The 18,964-nt window shown below is 43.0% G+C and overlaps 1 protein-coding gene across 1 annotated transcript in view; it reads left to right on the forward strand.

The window, feature by feature from the left end:
* Positions 1 to 4,232: 4,232 nt before the first annotated feature.
* The window catches only part of LOC124179024, a 188,632-nt gene continuing 173,900 nt past the window's right edge, over positions 4,233 to 18,964 (forward strand). The window contains exons 1-2 of the mRNA XM_046562979.1: positions 4,233 to 8,535; positions 14,228 to 14,278. Coding sequence (XP_046418935.1) covers positions 5,221 to 8,535; positions 14,228 to 14,278 — 3,366 coding nt within the window. The 5' untranslated portion in view covers positions 4,233 to 5,220. The remainder of the gene's footprint in view (positions 8,536 to 14,227; positions 14,279 to 18,964) is intronic.

Consider the following 18,964-nt stretch of genomic DNA (forward strand, 5'->3'; position numbering starts at 1 on the left):
CGACGTCACATCGTTAGGTAAAACTTGCGGGGTGATGAGGAGAGGAGAGGAGAGGAGAACGATGTTGAAGAGTAAGTGAAACAGAAACAGAGACGGAGACGTGTAGAGAGCGAGGCTGCGTGAATTCGAGAATGCGAGGACAGGGCAAATGTTTGCGTAAGCTGATTTAGTCTTTGGTTCGTTCGTACGAGGAATAACAACGGGAGAGAGAGAGAGAGAGAGAGAAAGAGAGGTGACAGGGTGGGAATTAGGGAATACGGTGTATGTTACATATGGAATTACGCCCCATCCTCGGGGTCTTAATTACGAAATGGACGGAGGCGGTGTTTTCTTTATCTCATTTAATTACCGGGTCGTGATTTCGACGTTTGGTTTCACCGCATTCAAAGGTCTTAGCCTCGAAAACGGTAACAGCGCGATTTCATTGATTTTTATACATCAGTCACGCCGTGTTATGCCTGTACATATATATTCTTTTTTTTTCTTCTTTTTTTTTTTTTTTAATCATCTACTTTTTCTTCTCCAGTTTCGGGTAAACGATCAAAGCGGATATCCCTCTTCGGCTCACCGGTAATCCCGTACTCCACCCCCTCTACACACACACACACACACACACACACACACATTCGTTCCGCTCTCGTCTAATATACGTATATGTCATATGTATATGTGCCGGGATATCATCTACAGCGTGACTGCAGGCTACGTCGAGCAATAATTGAATTTCGATCGAAAACGGCTGAACTCTCCAACAGCGTTCTGTACCGATACATGTATACCAATAACACTCACCTCCTCCCTCCATGTTTTTAAGTCTTTCTCAATCTATGAACATTCCTTCCATCGTTTTCGGTACACGCCGTGTATATAAGCTCTGTAATGCGCATTGAGTTTGTCGCAGATACAAACAATCAAGCGGAATTATTTACATTTGGTGTAATTATTTAGTTTCTGTATGGAGCAGAGAGTAATTTGAAAACGAGTGTTAAACATAGTAGATTTACGTATATGGTTAGGATATAGAAGTATATGAATAAAATTCCTACTGATGTAATTGAGCGTTAGTAACAATAATTGTTACTTTAAATATATTTAATCTGCAACTCTGTATTATTATTTTAACATTTTTTTTTTTCTTCTGATTCTACTTCTTGTTTATTTTTATCAGCTTCTTACGAAGTATTTCATTCATTTCAACTTGATCACAGCTTAGCTTCCCTTTGGTAAATTGTGTATTTTTTGTTCTTTTTCTTCTAACAGAAACCGAGAAGGAGGCACAAGAAGGGGGAGCGTAGTTTTTTTTTTTACTCGGAGACTTACGGTTTGTGTATAAGGAAATAAAGCGAATCACGATGGAAATTTTACGCCGGTGAAGTTAAAGAAAGGGAAAAAAATGTTTTGGGAGAAGGAATGAAAGAAAAGTAAGAGAAAGAGGGATAGAGAGAAAGAGAAAGAGAGAGGAAGAGAGAGAAATGACTCGGTAGCTTTGCAACGGTGCGCGAAGATTTCGCATTTCCATATTTATCAGTTAACCGAAAGTTTTAACACTCCTGGCGCAAAATCCAATTGAGAGTCGCACATTGTTTTTTCTTTTCTACTATCCAACTTCACCGGAGGGGCCGAGCGGGTTGCTTAAAATCAGCCGAGATGTTTTATTGTTCAATCTTTTCTTTGCTGTTGGGTTTCTCGACTTGTCGTATCTTCTTGTTCTTCTTCCCTTTCTTCTTTTCCCAGCTCCTTGTACCAATACACACATAAAGTTAATTCAACGAAATATTCGTTTCTATCTCGCTGGCGCGTCGCGTAATGATGATAGTAAAAATAATAAAGATAATGATAATGATGACGATGACGATGACGATGACGATGACGATTGGGGAGAATGGCATAAATTTATTGGAGGAATTTCAGGTTTTGCGTAAACTGTGAATCGCCCGCAGACTGCAGGCAGAGTTGATTGATTCGTATCTCATACCGTGCCTATATCCACGATGGGTGGAGAATTGATCCTCGGTTATTGCATCAATTTTTCATTTTCATTTCCTCAATCGGAAGCGAACGGGGGAACGCCTCCTCGTTAGTGCGAGCCTCTCTTTTAATCATCGACCCGTTGTCTTACCGCACAGAATCGAGCAATGAAAAGAATTTTCCTTCGTATTTTATCATTATTATCATTCAATCTCGGCACCACTTTTGCTACGCTTTATACTATAACAGAGTTTATTATTCGAGTCGCTGGAACGGCTCCCAACAAAAAAAAGAAACTTAGCATCGCTTAAATTCTGACAACTTTTCATCGTCCATTACCAATTGATTGTACCGTGGTTCATATTGAAATGATTATTATTGTTTTTTTCATTATTGTTTTCACTCAGCAACCGCTGCTGAATCATTTTGTGATTGCGTGCATGAATCTTGCAATATTTAATATCATTTTTTAATATCGCACGATAACCGACCACTATTGCTACACCAGAGAGCTTTATACTCCTGCAGTCTTTTACCTACACATGCACCTCTCTTTGGAACATAAAATCTCGTGGAAATTATAATGAAGGTACTCCGAGTGGAACGAGTCTATAACGCACCTTGAAACGGAAAAGGCAAACAAAGAAAAGAAACAGGAATATGACGATATTGAAATATTGTAAAAATTTAACCTCACACTCACCACTAAAGCCTGTTATACCTCTCACTTGAATTTCCGTACAACATGCAATGATGTTTACAGTTCCGTTCGAATAGGTAATTAATCTCACTTGAGGTATTTTCTATAGGGTTCTTTTTCCCTCGTAACTTTTATTTCTCTCTTGAATCTTTTTTATTTTATTGTTACTGCCTTACGCGCTCTCGGTAGTTTAGTCGAATTTCAAAGTCGTAACGGGAAACGTCTTAACAAACTCTAACGGAACGGCGGTACACGGCAATTGAACTACAAGGTAGAAGTTTGGCTGACTATTTGCCTCGTAAAGGAAACCCTGACCTAATCCGAATGTTCTACGTTGTACTGTGTTGTCCACATTGCGATGTCCAATACCGACATACCTACTTTCGTTCCTTTTGTTATTGCGAATAATACGCTCGACTTCACCTCGGTATAAAAGCGAGTGCTGCGGGGATATCAGCCGTAAGATATTCCCTGTCGAAGAGGCGGAAAACTGGGGTGGAGGATGGACGCGTCGTGTTTCAACCCCAAGTTTCTTAAAAACATTTCTAGCATTCCGCGGATGGCTACATACACATACTTATACACGCACATCACTTCTACCGGTTGGTAAAAAAATGCTCGGCCTTAACATTGCAGCCAGTTTGCAACTACGACATGTATTTACACGTTTGTACCTAAGTCGTAATTAAATTCCATTTTCGCGTGAACGTTGCCTGAATTCTGGTCAAAGCGTCTACAGTCGGCACTGAGTCCGGTAGAGGGAGAGAAAAAGAAGCGAATTTTACTTCTCGAGTTTGCGTGGGAGTCGAGCTTTACCGTGAAAAGTAGAAAATGGCCGACTTTCATCTCGCACCCTTCCGCGTTTGTTCATCTGATTTGATATGCGATTGATGGGCGGGTATCTGCAGTTTTGAAGAGAGTAAAGTGGCGCGTTGGTACGTATCGACGTCCCGCTTTATTTGTCTCTCGGCAAGCCAGAGGTGCACGCGTGTTTCTCTATGGAACACCATTTTCCTATCGATTATTTGATAACCTACTGCTACTACTGTTTATAGTTCGCTTTGTATTCTGGTTGGTTGGTTGGTTGGTTGGTACGACGTTTCCTATATGTATGACAAGGCAATTTCGCTGCCCGTACATGTACACGAAGTATACGTATGGTATTGGTTCCTCGTTTCTGCAACGTCGGGTACACGCCTTTTTCTTTTTACCAATTCTATTTCATTCTTATCAATGTCTATTTTTTCCTCCTCTCTCCGTTCCTGCTCTTATTTTTCGCTTAAATCTCATTCGTTCGACAGGCTGCGGTGCAGCTGTCGTACGTACGAAAATGATTTATCGCTGATTTTTCAGCCGCGCTCGTATCTTTGAATCATTGACGGTGTACGAAATTTATTGTGAATACAGGTTGAATATGTGCGGGATATCGCGTTATGAGCTGAGCTTAAATATTTTTTGATTCCAACGATATTGAATTCGTTTTTTTTTTTTTTATCTGTTCTTCAAAATTCTGTCGCGATCATTCAACGGAGGATGTGCATTACGCGTTTGTAAAAATTTTCAGGTTGATCGATGTGACTGACGAAATTGACGGAGAAGAAACGAATATCAAAAAATTATTATGTTACTTAAGTGTTTAATTATATAAATTGCTCAATGTGTAATTAATTGTAAAACGAATCGGTGCAATCAAATCAAAGACGTAATAGTCGTTTGAACGAATCTACGATATAAAGACATACATTTTTTGAAAATTTATACAACAGTTTATTTTCAACGCCAGCGAATTTTGAAGGATTAAAATAGGAATGTGTAACTATGACTATTAAAGTTGTGATAATTTTTATAATCACCCTCTGTAATCAAACGTGATTGTGGAATGTTCTACCTCCTCGATGTCAGCTGATAAATCTTCAATGCGGCGGTGGTTTAAATATTCTATTAAACTACCGAAATTCTAAACCACAATTAATATTTGATTAAATTACGGTCAGCTTTTCCGGTGATATAATCTCTGCGCAAGTTTTTTGGAGTACATTTTACTCACTAATTTCTTAATGTGGTGATAAACGTGCAGTCGCAGCGCGCTTCTTGCAATGTGACTTTGTGCAACAATTGTTAGTATTAAAAAATAAATAAATAATTGCATCAACGAATTAGGCTAGACGTTTGTATTCGAGTAAAATCGACGATCCAGTCTTGAATAAAACGCAACCAAAACGTCGAACGAATATCTATATACACATACATTTACGACGGAATATAAAACTTCGAGATCATTTCACATGCGAGAAATTATACCTGCTGTCATCGCCCTCGAATCGGGGAAATCAAAGATAAAGAAAGGTACATGCATTATTGCGAGGTGTGGAAAGAGCTTGATCGATCACCGGGACAGGGTTGAACCGATAGCGGAGAAAAAATAGAGGACCGGAAGTCATTCCCCATGCTTGTGAGAAACTTTGTCGCAAGTGTGAAGTAAGGTATTCACGGTGTGCGGATTGGGGCGAATCCTCGGCTACATCGGCGGCAGGCCGTCGGTGGGGGCCAACATGTCGCAGTCCGGTTCAAACGGTTCGAACGGTTTGAACGTTGGCACCGATTCGTCGCACCGCACTGGGACCGGTTCCCTGCAGGGACAAACCCTCGGAGCTAGTCAGAATGGCAAGTCGGTGAAAGAACATCACCACCAGTCGGACCAGCAGCCGAAGAAGAGCAACGACGCGGTGGATCTCTCGAACGGCTTCGAAAATCGCACCATGGAGTACGAACGATACGCGCAGGAACGAGCCCAGGAAAGAACCGTGAACCAGATAAGTCACGCCGGCATGACTTACCAGAATCAGGCGCAAACCCAGAGCGGCGTTCAGTACAACACTTCCGGTGACGGTGTGCAGACCATGCAGCCAGTCCAGTTTCCTCAAACGGGAAGGATCACCGGCGGTCAACTCGACGACCGCCATCCGGTGCCCGGACAAATACCGACCCAGTACGGCCAGGACAAGATCCAGTCCATGCAGGAGAGAGTCCAGTACGTGTCTCAGGCCGGGACTCAGATAGTTCCGGTGCAGGTACAGCCGCAGTTCACCGGCCAGGAATACCCCGGCGATCAGGGACAGTTCTCGCAGATAAGGTCCCAGTTCGAGGTCAGGTCGCAGGCCTATCCGGGGCAGGGTCAGTACTCGGAGAGGGCGGGTTACGTGACCAGGGACATCGCGTACCGGGATCAGTCGGTATACAGCCAGCCGAATTCCGTCCCGATCTTCGGAGGGCAGGGACAGTACGTAACCGTTCAACCGCAGTCGTCACAGTCGGCGAGCCCGCAGCCGGCGTATTATTCCGGCGTTGTGATACCGTCGCAAACATTCGCCCAGATCAGCTCGCAGCAGCAGTACCCTTACGGTCAATATACCCAGACAGTGATGAACCCCGGAACCGTGCCGTACGCTGCTCATCCGGGAAACATCGTTATCGGGCACCCTCAGCAGTTCGGACAGCAGTCGCCGAACCCTCAAGGGTTCTCCCAGGACTCGGGACAGTACCAAAATCAGCCGATTATTCAGCCCATTGCTCAGAACATCGCTCAGGGGATGCAGATCGTCGTGACCGCCGAGCGGCCCACTCGCGGTCCTAAACCGACGGTTCCGCCTCGGGGGAACTCGAAAATCACCCACGATTCTAGCGGACATCGGAAATCCGCGAGCGTCGACGTTTCGTCGATACAGAAGCCGGGGAATCAGGCCCAACACCTGCAAGGTGTTCACAAGTACGACGGGAATGCTGGAAACCTTCAGGACATTCATCGCGGTGAGATCGCCGGTGTTACCGGGGCTCAGAGTCTCCCCGAAAATCCGGAAAGAAGGTACTTGGCTCCGATCAATCAAAATCCTAGGACCCGACAGGACGGACTTTACATCGATACTAATGGCGATAAAATCGGCATAGCTTCGGAGGCGGCTGCTTCTGAGTCAGCGCTTTACGTCTCGCGGCCGGAACACCGGAAGTCTGCATCCGTTGACGTGACGACGAGCTTTCAGAAGAGAAACGACACCATTACCTTCACGTTCCCGGGTGATAACCAGGAGATTTTAGTACCTGGACGGAAAATGTCTAATTCGGAGCTGAAGAGGCACGAGGGTGGTAACGCTTTTTCCGGCGTCGGTATTGGGCCGCCGTTCGACCCCTCGTCACGTCAGGAAAATCGCAAAAGCGTTATCGGCGTTGAGCGAAAACCAGATTGGGGGTGCGCGCTTAGCCCCGGTCAGAGATCGATATCTCACGAGAATCGACGCTCGGATTACTTCGAGGAGCACAGGCGGTCGCCGTTAACTCTCGACCAGAAGAGGATGGACGAAGTGAGGAAGTCCCCGATGCCGTTCGTCCCGATACGAGACCTCTCGGTGGACCGGGCCGGCCAGAAGTCACCGTCCTTCGTTAACCAAGCTTTCGAGAAAACAAGACAAGAGCTCGCCGTTTGGGCCGAGCAAAGGCAGCGGCAGGAACTCGAGAAAGGAGGTGGCGGTGGAGGCGGAGGAGGAGGAGGAGGAGGAGGAGTCGGTGCCCCGATCCAACCGCAGATGTTCTCCACTAGTCCTAGGTCGAGGAATCAATCCGAAGAACGGAAGGACCCGAGGATCGTGCACCAGGTCGAAGAGAGACGGGAGCTCAGGATGTCACAGTCGGCATTTCAGCCGATACCGAACATCAGTCAGAACACGATAATGGAACAGCGACGTCACCTGCGTCACGTGAGCGCCGATCTTACCAAACACATGGAGCTTTCACGGAAGGACTTTGACGAACAGCCCACCGCCTCTTCCATGGCCAGCCTCGGCGCTATTGTGCCTGGAATTGGGTCGCAGAGAACGAGTCCCAGTCTGTGCCAACAGTATCCGGCCATCAGCGAGGCCAAAATTGATGCCAAATGCGCCCTGACTATCGCCACGGACTTTGGGGACGGGTCCGTCAAGTCGATGGAGCAGGTTGATCACATTATTCACAGCCATAGAAAGAGCCACAATCTCGGCTCGACTTTGTTGACTCACAGTAAAAGTCAGACCGAAAGTCTTCAGGCGCAAAACGAGGCTCAGAACGACGGGTCTGGATCCCAGTTTCAGCAGCACATACAGATGCAGAATCAGCAGAGTCTCGATCAGATATCCGAGAAGTTGTCGCAGTTTGAGAGACAGCAGAGCGATTTGCAGACGAAACTTCAGTGTCTGCAGAATCAGAGTCAAATTTTAGACAAGGTCTCGCAGTTCCAGCACCAGCAGAGCGATCTCCAGGCAAAAATGCAGAGTCTGCAAAGCCAGGCTCAGCCTGTCGACAAGCTTAATCAAATTCAAACCGGGCATCAATATCACGGCAACAACAACGAGTCGCAGGCGGCAAACAAGTCGCAGTCAGGGAATCTTCAGACCTCCGAACAATTTAGCGAGAAGTTATCGCAGCTCCACAGACAGCAGAGTGAAATTCAAACCCATCAAAACAACCTGCATAATCAGCTTCAGCAAACTCTTCACCAAGGCTTTCTACCCGGTGGTTATAAAAGCACTTTTCAGAGCCAAAACCAAATGGCGGAGAAACTCTCACCCCGTTTGCAACAACACGACGACTCGGATCCAAACCCAATTCAAATTCCGAGCATGTCCCAGATGCCCTTACCCAATTTATCCCAGTTCGATAGAACCGAAGTTGGCCGGAGTTCGTTACAGTACAGATTCACCCAGTGTGACGCGATTGACGTCGGTTCCAGTGCAGCGAGCTTTGCCATTGGTAGTAGCGCCAGTTTTACCGGTACACTCAAGAAAGTTCCACCGGAGAAACCACCCCGGACGTCGTTGATCGTCCAATCGCCAGAGGCAGAGGTAATTCACTCGTTCGTTACTTCGATTCTCCTTTATCTCTTGTTTATCCCGTTGCCCCCCTCTTTACGTTCTAGTATAGAAATATCGTTTTTGCAGGATAACCTAGCAGAGAAACTGCATGCATAAATTATGTAACGCACATAATAATGTGAAATGCAACCCCGGCTCGGTGTGTATAATAATCCTTCCGTTGCATTCGCGAATGTAAACTCGAGAACTGTTTTGCAGGATAATTTGAATTGAAATTGAATGAACCTGCTTTGTGAATTTCATTTACCGTGTTACCTGTAACGCGAAACGGTTACGCCCTCCGGGTGTAAAATCGATTTATTCCGCGTGGGAAAATACTAAATGTCTGTGTAGGGAGGCATAGATGAGGGGGGTGTTCGGTTGGTTTCTCTTTTTAAACCGGCGATGTACAGAGGATGCCTGGTTTTAATTAGGGGAAGTAGGCAAACGGCAGTGCCGAAGTGTTTTCTTTTATATTTATCGCCGGCGAATGTGTGGCACAGGTGTAAACGTTAGAACCATTCTGCTTTCAATTATAGTAATTTCTTTCCCAAATTCGATTCCATCGCACGCCTGATTCGTGTTATATGTACATCAGGGTGCTTCTCATTTGGGATATTGACGAATTTTTTTCGCCCTACCCCCTAAAGCAACTTCAGATCATTCAAAAACATGTTCCTAATTTTTTTAGAATTTTTACCTCAATTCAAAGATGGTCCGCATTGTGATCGAGATTTTTTCATAAAAATAACATGGGACAAACTTTTTTTCTCAGTATATATTTTATTGTAGAAGGAATAAGGTTCCAAAAAACCTGTGACTCCGAGGTTTCATGGGCATTTGCTATTATCTGAAAAAAAATTCACATCATCATACCAGCCAATCTGGACGAATCGCACACCCTCGAAAGTTGACTTTTTTTTTTATTTAGAGGAAGTGCAATTCTTCTAGATTGCATGGTATAATGATGTGTATTTTTTTCAGATAATAGCACTGATGCCCACTAAAACCTCGCTGTTACAAATTTTTTAAAACATTATTACTGTTTTTACATTACATTATTATTGTGACATTTTTCTTTGAATTATTAGTTGGTAAGTATGTTACTATCTTCGCAACGTAATTCTTCAAACCTGATACCTCTGTTTTACTTATCACGATTCAACAACGGATGCTGGATTTTTATCTTGAAAATTCAGAATCTAATGTTTTCAGACGAATCAGGACATGCGACGCATATATATGAAATGTAAATTGTTCACGCTTCGACAGGACTTGCGATTAACGTTTTAAAAACCGCTGCAAAATGAAGCGAATTGACGCGTTAATTGAATCGTTGAAATCAATTAACCAGTTTCAAACAATGCTTGCGATCTGTTCGCTGGGCGTGAATAGGTAAGCGGATTTTTTATTTTGTAATACCGTTGTAACACCGGAAGTGTTCGACCGCGGAATTTCGACCTGCAGCGATATGTATGCGTAGGCACGCAGGCGAAGCACGAAGTGCGTAGGTATAACAATCGACCGAAAATGATCTAAGCCCTTATTCGAAAGGGAGGGCGAACCTTTGGCGAGCTACCGAATCGCTCCGCGCTGGCGTAACAAGGTTTAGATTAGTGAGTGTGCTGCAGAGAATCGATTGTATATACTCAGGTGGAGTGGCTTGACGTTAGTTGTAGTCGGTTAATTAAGAGAAGTTAATTAAGAGCAGGGCATGACCGACCGTCTGCGTCCAGTAAATTAGATCTCTACGTTTTTCCAACGAATGTCGACGAAATGCGAAATAATTAACCTCAGGTCTCACACCGTATAATTATTTATTACCTGCTTCTTCCGTGTTCGACCTTGAAACTGGTTTCCAGGTCTCGTTCGGTCGGGATCAAGCCATACAATCACCTCTGCGATACAACTCGCACTCAAACAAACCAGTCGAGCCATTTATCGGTTCAAATAACTACGCTAACCGTCACAGAGGAATCTGATTCGTTTCATTTTTCCGCTCATTTCTACGGTCGAAGTTAGTGACGTTATCGTAACGAAACGTTGGGGAACAATAATTATTATCTTCATTTTACAATGATTTTCAACGAACTGAGATTTCGAAATACGAGAACGTGTTTTGTTTCGTTACGGTTTACAGAACTTGAGACAATTCCGATATCGCGAAAAAGCGCTTTTTCCTCAGCATGAATCGTTGCGATAATCTTACGAACTTCGATAAGGTAATTGTTACGCCAATTTCCACTCCCTTCCTCCCTCGTTCGAATTGTTGGCCGTTAGGCACCGGGTTTCGAGATTCCCGGCTCCGAGAGTCCTTCGCCAAAGTCTAATTTCTATCGGTCGTGATTTAGTTTCCTTCTATTTCCGCGGGGTTTCGATTTATCGTCGATCCTGCGGCGGAGCCGCGTATATATATATATTATACAGACATACAGGATGCCAGGGTTTGTTCGAATTGAATTAATAAGAACGGTCGCCCTTGCCGATCCCTGAAAGGAATCGGTACACAAGCTGACACTGCCGATATAACCACGGATAAGAAGATCCTGGCAAATTCGCGTCTGCTGCTCCAGACGTTTTATACCGCCTACACATAACGTATGTATACTTATACTCTACGAGAGGTTCTACTCGGTGCGCGCGAACGGAATTCAAATTGCTCTTTATTACACCGCTGCGTCAGACTGGCTGAAAAAAGTCGCTCGTATGGTTTTTTCCCCGTTTTTTTTTTCGCCATATCTTTATTGGCTGAAAATTTTTCCTCAAGCTCTACAATCGTTGGGGGATGAGAAGCGCGTGTCGCTATAGTGATCTACTATCGTGAACGAAACAGAAAATCGAATATATCGACTAATTTATTAGTATACGTGTCCATGGCTTGCAGTCGGGTTCTCCCGAATCTTTTTCTGGTCTCATTTGTGCCGCAGTCGAAACGCTAATTTGACTCGTCGCCTCCTCTCAAACTCCAAACGATGCTTCAGGTTCGCGAATTATTATCATTCGCTCTTTCAGTCAGTGAGCGCAGAGCATTTACCTCAGTGGCACCTGCGTAATACAATTTTATTACGTACAACGTACGAAATATACTAATTTTTAATCAAATAGTATCAGCGTCCGTCATACGACTCGTCTTGTTATTTCCGTGATCGTATCATATTCACGTTCCTTTTATATTGCATCGAAATATTGTCTTCGAATAAAGCAAGTGTACCAGTTATTAACCTTTTTTGATTGTATCAGATCAATCCCTACTTCTAAAGTTACCAAAAAATAAATATTCAGCGTCTAACCTCCAGCAATTGGTCTTAGTCACTGAGAAATTCACAATTCATGCCGTCAATTCATAATTTTCAAAAATAAAACTTGTGTACTCATTCATTCGGGTATCAGAGAAACAAAGCGCCTTGTGTACTCGACCGTCCTTCACCTTCTTCGTCTTCAAGTTCACGTACGCCGAGCCGATCGGTGTTTACAATTTGCCAAGATCGGTGCTCACAATCAGTAGCGTCGAGACTTTCGTTCGATCAGGTTCGTGCGGCCGGCTTATATTCGCGTATTACGTTTGTGCGCGATTCTCGTCATGTTTCGTAGCGAATATCTGACCCGGTGTATCGATTACGTTAATCAATTATTGGTGTATCTGTTTATCGAGAGAATTCTCTACGAGTTGTTCGTCAACGGTTTGTTTGTCCGAAGAAGATGATCGTTACGACCGCGAACGTGATTCACACTCTCTTCGATTCTCTTTTATCCAAAGTGACTGCAGCGATATTTTTTTCAGGTAAATCCATAATTTTCAATACACACAAACAGGAACATCTTACAATTATGAAACAAAAGCATCACATTTTTGTTAGAGAAACTGGAAAATTGTTCCTCTTTACGGTATCTCTTTTACTTCTCTTGCATACTTTTCGCATCGAGGATTCTTTTACGGAATGTAACAAATGCACGAGAAGCATGCATGGGAAACAATTTATCGAATATATATGTATACGGATAATGGAAGAGCGATTTTTGATCATCTCGCCGGCCGCTTTGAGTGGCGGAGGTACATCATCGGTAAATACTACGTACCTTCTTTCTTTTATCGCCATGGGTACAATGAATATTCATGCGACACACTAGAAGCTTGCCCTTTCGTTTGCCTGCTCGCTCTTTCTTCGGCGTCCATATTGTATACATATATATATATAATATATATACACACTTACCTTCACTCTACACGCCGGTATACACTTGCCCTGAAACAAAGGGGATGGATATAAAGATATTTATTATTTAACGATGTCGCCGATGAATAATTAAACGCGGGTATACTCTTCAGGCGGATTCTTAATATTTAAAGCGATTATTATACAGTGTATAGTGGAGTTTTAGCTTTTATCGCTTTTACAAGTATACGTAGCACATGTTATACACATATGCTATAAATATACCTACGTGGTGCAATTCCCGTAAAATATAAGTTCGTGGAAAAACGGGAACTGATTGAATCCGCGTTAATGAAATGTATGAATAAATTCATCATACAAACTGTCATTTGGCCTTTTAATTTCACAAAGTTAAAGTATGACGAAAAAAAAAACAGAAATTCACGCCGACTAATTTATTATCCAGATGTTTTTTCCTCCACACTGATATTTATTCAAATAATAACGCGCGTGTTTTCGTATTTTGTTTTTCTCTTTCTTTGAACTGGTATAAAAAAAAAAAATTAAGAAATGATGACACTAGGTCTCAAGGTTCGATAGCCTGAATATTATCGTATTGAATATTAAACTTCGATTGTGAAAACTGCGGTGAAAAATAATTTGGCAGATTTTGCAATAATCTAGGTATATAATACGGTCGTTGTTACATACAACGAAAGCTTTTTAAACATACTTTTGATGGTATATTTTTTCATCGACTCGTGTACTTTGTTTCTTCATCTGCCGAGCGAGTTATTTTACTTTTTTTTTTTTTTATTTTCTTATTCTTTGGTTTTTTATATTATTTTTTCGTCAATACCGCGGATGTATATCGATGTCGTTTGCCGGACGCCGCGTCAGTTGCTCAAGTATCTTTCTTTATTCGGAGTAAGATATTCGCGAGTTACTGTTGCTGGGTATTTTACCTTCTGTTATTATACCAACAACGTTGTAACATTGGCGAACCATTGCAGCCGCCGGTCGTCGTCTTGAAAATCACACAATAAAGAGACGCGGAACGTCTGTGAAATGCTGGTAGGTGATTCTTGAAGTTGTTCTTGAAGATCTCGCGTCTGTAAAGAATGCGGGAAAATTTTCAAAGGGAGTATCGAAGCCGATTAGGCCTTGCCACCCTTGACTATATCGGCGGGATTGCAGCAAATCAGAGCGTTGGACGAGCGGCGTTGTGGTCAGTTCAACTCTCGTAATTGGACTAATTAGAGACGTAATTATTCGGAATTAATCGAGATAAACCGCTTAATTATCGTTCTGTTTGTACGTAGTTTGTCTCCCTTCTGGAAACCTTGGATTGATTCTAATGCAACTGCTGCTGGCCCTCCACATTCCGAAACCGCAACGTTGGTTTCACGGAAATTTCCCGATCGCAACTGACATTGAATTTTCACTAGAAATTGTTTTATCGAAATCCAGTTTGACCTGGACTTTGGAGATGTTTAATAATTCGTTTTTCTTTCCTTTTGTGGTTACAGAGTAACAGGAGTCAGCCGGCCATCGGACTCAAGCAGACGCCAAAGGCGAGGGTAAGCATTTCCAATTTGTCTATTCTCACCTTTTACATTCGCTTATATTTTATTCGTATGCATAATTTGTGAAAAAATTGTTAAAAAAAGAAATATCGTCACGCCCGCAGTTGGCACGAATTCTTATCGTACGTGTAACACATGTACAAACTTATTTACTTTGATAAAACTCAACTTGTCTCGTTAACATCGAGACTCGAAATTTCTCCCTAAACCGTAAATACCCAAGTCCGCGACGATACAAGACGTGCAGTCGACACTTCAACACACTCTGCAACGTCTTGTTCTTGAAAATTGATGAATTTGAGGTAAACCGCGTTATCCTACGCGCTTCCTGTAAAGCCTGGGCGAGGCGCGTGGTATTTCACTTTGACAACCGATCGAAAGGGGTTTTGCGGGGGAAAATGGATGGTCGTAGAACCCTCGTCAGAGCAGCGTCGCATCAACTATCTGATTAACTATAAATTTCAATCCGAATAAACGACGCGTATGTTCGTACCTGCGTAATTACATGTCGCGCGTAAATACGTATACAGCGTGTATACAGAAGTCTCTATACGTACACGGTATTCACGGCATAATTGTGGGATGCATAATTTGATGCGGCGAACTGGTAGCCGAGGTTACGTGGGACTAAACTACTAGAGGATTCGTCAGCACCGAGTGAACTTGACCATGTTGAAGTTGGTAACGTTAACGTAACGAAACATGATGGAATAAATTGTTGTACAATTTTAGAACGGCGTTCCAGGTGTTGACTTTTCAAAACATTAACATGTTTTTCTTTTTTTTTGTTACGATTTACTAACTGAATTTCAGACAATCCTAAGGCTGCAAAGTAACCATTTTCGTGAACGTGTATCGCTGGTTTTTTTTTTCCAAGTAAATGAAAACACTTATAGGAATTTCAGTTTCAGGGTTTTATTATTCATTGTTTATTAACATTGCTTGTTAACTATAAATAATCAAGCCTTCAAACTAAAATAGCTCAAAGTGTTTTCATTAAAAAAAAAAATAAATAAAACAAACAAAAACCTAGAAATAGGTACGACTTTAGCCCCCCCCCCCCCTCAAAGTCACGTTACCAACTTCAACCTGATGCGAAGTTGTCCAGTTGTCGGCAGTATGTGCGTGACTTGTAGCAGCTATTCTCCTTCACTTGCGATATACATGCGTGATGCGTCCATCGGACGCGTGCTTGCAATACAAGGATGGACGCGGGTGCGGTGATAAACTAACCTGTTTCCATGCCCGTGTTATTACATACGTGTAGGTATACAACCTGCGCGTACCGACAAGAACTTGTTATACGTTGCACCTGCAGCTGCGGTATTCTGCGCAAGGTACACGTTCGAACAAGTTTGCGTCAGCTGTACTCGCGTCCGTAAACAGTCCGTAAACAAGCCCAACTTGATACTGCAACTTTGTTGTTGGGTACATGGTACGAATCCATGCTAGGGCATTTTTTGTAATTTTGAAAATATACCGCGAGTGAAACATTCACGTGCAATCAATCTGTTTTGGGTGTGTTGCGCTGTTGTTTTTTAGGGTTTCGTACCTCAAAAGGAAATCACTTTGTTGTCTATCGGTCTGTCTGACCGTATGTCAAGACCCTTTTTCTCAGGAACGAGTCGAGGTATCAAGTTGAAATTAATATCAAATACTAAGGTCTACGGCCCTTTGAAGGTGCAAAAAATTCAAGCTTCACGGATCTTACTCGCTCTTGTCTGTTTTTATTTTTAGGGGGTTTATGTTAATCAATCGTTAGCGTCAATGTTACGTATTACACTTCGCGATTCTTGGGATATTATTTTGGTCAAATTTTTAAGAGAGACTGACTAACTAACTGACTGCCTGGGTGCTGCAGAGAGTTTTCATATTCACGAGTGCTGTTCGTAGAAGAGAATATTTTCAGTTCATGTTAAAACCGTCGTTAAAGTCAGATGTATTTATTATACCATTTTTGTTGAATGAAATTTGCAGCTGTTTGCAGGTTGTAGTTTGCTATACCGTTAACCTGCGCAGTAAGATTATTCGTTTCACGGTTATTTTTGCAATAGTCATTTCATCGAATGATAAAACTTTTGTGGGTACTGTACAGTTGTTAACGCAACTGTATCACTGATGTATAGGTACATATGTGTGTGCACGCAAATTTGATTCCTCGCTTTATTGCTTTATCGTGTGTTAAACGTGCTACGTTGTGAATCTCCTCGAATTCTATGCGTAGGTGAGATTACAGTCTTCTATTCGAGGAAAGCTTCCCTTTACCAAAGTGACAAAAGGTCTTTGGTCGGGATATTCGCAATTTGGTGATGCCCGCTAACCGAGATCGCTAATTGTTCTTCACTAGACAATTCGTCGTCTCTGTACCGTGACAATCTTTAGAAACTATTCTGAAAATTATGGAGTTCGCAAGCACCGTAAGTTTCTCGATTAATGAAGCTGCAGACTGATTATAACTGTCACCTTGCTCTCGGATCGTGCTAGAGACTGTCATGTTTCGGAAAAACTTGAAGGTTCATTGGATTTGTCGCTGTGAAACTTATTTAGGAACTGGGAGGATCGAATAGATGCTTGAAAAAAAGTTTTAACGGTTATACTGTTGATGAAGATGAATGACTTGGTAATCGAAATCGCGATTATCGAATGAACAAAATCCTGACATCCGCTCATTATCAGTCTATAATTGGTTTCCTCGCTAAATTGTAACAGACAGGTGATAATTGGTTTGCCGGTACGACGATCCAGATAAGCGACATTAAAAGGTGAAACAGCGACATCGACGCGACGCGACGAATCAGCTCTGAGAGATCGAACCTGCCGAGTTCGGGAGCCGCGCCAGCCGCCGCAGCCTTCGAGGCGATCCTCGCCTAGACTGGAGGGTCGGCGACACGAGGATCGGATCTTCAGTCGGCAACGGAGCTCGAGAAGCATTTCACTTTGCGGACGAATCGTCGACGAGCTTGCGGCGCCGATGTCGGGGGTTGGAAACGCGACTCGCGTTTCTGGGATAATCGCAGGCCGATTTCTTGCCGCCAACTTCCGCGGCGAGGCTGCGGCGACGATCTACGAAGACGTTCCGGAGGGATCCTTCGACCCGCACGCCGGACTCCCGGAGCGATCGGTCGGCTCGCCGATCCTTCGGGCGAGTTCCGGTTCCGGCGTCGGCGTCCATCGGCGGATCGATCATCCGGCAGGGCGGCGAAAGGAATCGAACCGATCTACGAGCCGCAGAGTCACTTTCAAAGAACGCGAGTCGCGTCGGCGTCGCAGGCTTGTCGATATTTATCGTCGATGTCGCTTACATTGACCTGCTTCTACCTGCAAACTCATTTTCACCCATTTTTTTCCATTTTTTGAGGACTGAAATAAACTTACTCAGCTGTAAAGCGGATTGGAATTTTGCTCCTTTTCTATCGGTTTTCAGATCAATAATCGTGCAATATTAGTGTTATTCGTCTATATCATCATTGTTTGACATTTTCTTCCCTGATGTTTAATTACTCTCAAATCCGAGTGTAAATTTCTCTGTCGAACCCATCAAATTCGTTGTTAATCCCAATTCAATGTTGCCTAAAGTTGACATCGAGTTTTGACAGTTTATGTGGCCAATTCCGAGCAAGTTGATCTGTTCGACTGCAGACATTAGAGAAATTTGAGATAATTCGTTCGAATTAATTATAACGAAGAAGCCGAATATCATTAAGCGACAACATTTCTTAAGAAAAATGGAAAGGAGAGTACGAAATTTGTAAAAGGCTATAAAAAATTCATCCAACAACGTAATAAATTAGGGTAAAACATTTTGTCATTCAAAAATATATGCTGGGATTTACGGGGCTGAAACGAACGAAACAGCCTTGTACAGAGAGAGAGAGAGAGAGAGAGAGCGAGAGAGAGAGAGTAATACTACTTTGAGGGAGGCTGGATATATTTTCTAATTCCTAGGCTCTCGTGCGTTCGTTACGGATTATACCTGAAAGCTCAGCGCCGCGCTGCCTGGGAACTAAAGTCTCAAAAGCGTCGAGGTCGGCTGCGCAGCCTTTGTTTAAAACCAAACAAATGACAGTTTCACGATAGACGTATATGTATATATCTGTATATATATATTTGTGTGTGTGTGTGTGTATAGGTATAATGCACACTCTATCCGCTTCTTTTCCGTTGGAAAAGTTCGCCCGGCAGAATTTTATACGTTTTCGAAATATTTTCGTTCATTCCTCTGTTTTTTCGTGCAGGCGCGAGAGAGAAAACAGAGAGTGAGATTGAGAGAAAGAGAGAGGGGGTGGGGCGAGGGGGGGGGGAGGGGGGAGGGGGGGGATAAATTCAATCAGGTGGCGTTGATATATTTTCGCAGAATAATTCCGAATGGTATGTTGTTGTTTTTTTTCTCTCTTCTCGTTTCTATACGCCAGGTACAATTTGAACGGTATAAATTTATTCAACTTCGTTTCATATTTTACTCAATTTAATTTTTTTTTTCTACGTCTCCACCCCCAGAAACGCGAAACCTGATCATTTTTGTCCAACAAATTCGGGTCGCGATATTTCATTGGAAAGTTCATACTTCCTGGCAATGTTACCACCGGATACAATATAACGTGGCTTAAGAGATAAGAATTTAAAAGAAAGAAAAAACACGTGCGTGTAGAAAGGATAATAGATAAATTTCAAAAACCGGGA

This window comes from Neodiprion fabricii, chromosome 1, assembly GCF_021155785.1.
Source record: "Neodiprion fabricii isolate iyNeoFabr1 chromosome 1, iyNeoFabr1.1, whole genome shotgun sequence".
Lineage (NCBI taxonomy): Eukaryota > Metazoa > Arthropoda > Insecta > Hymenoptera > Diprionidae > Neodiprion > Neodiprion fabricii.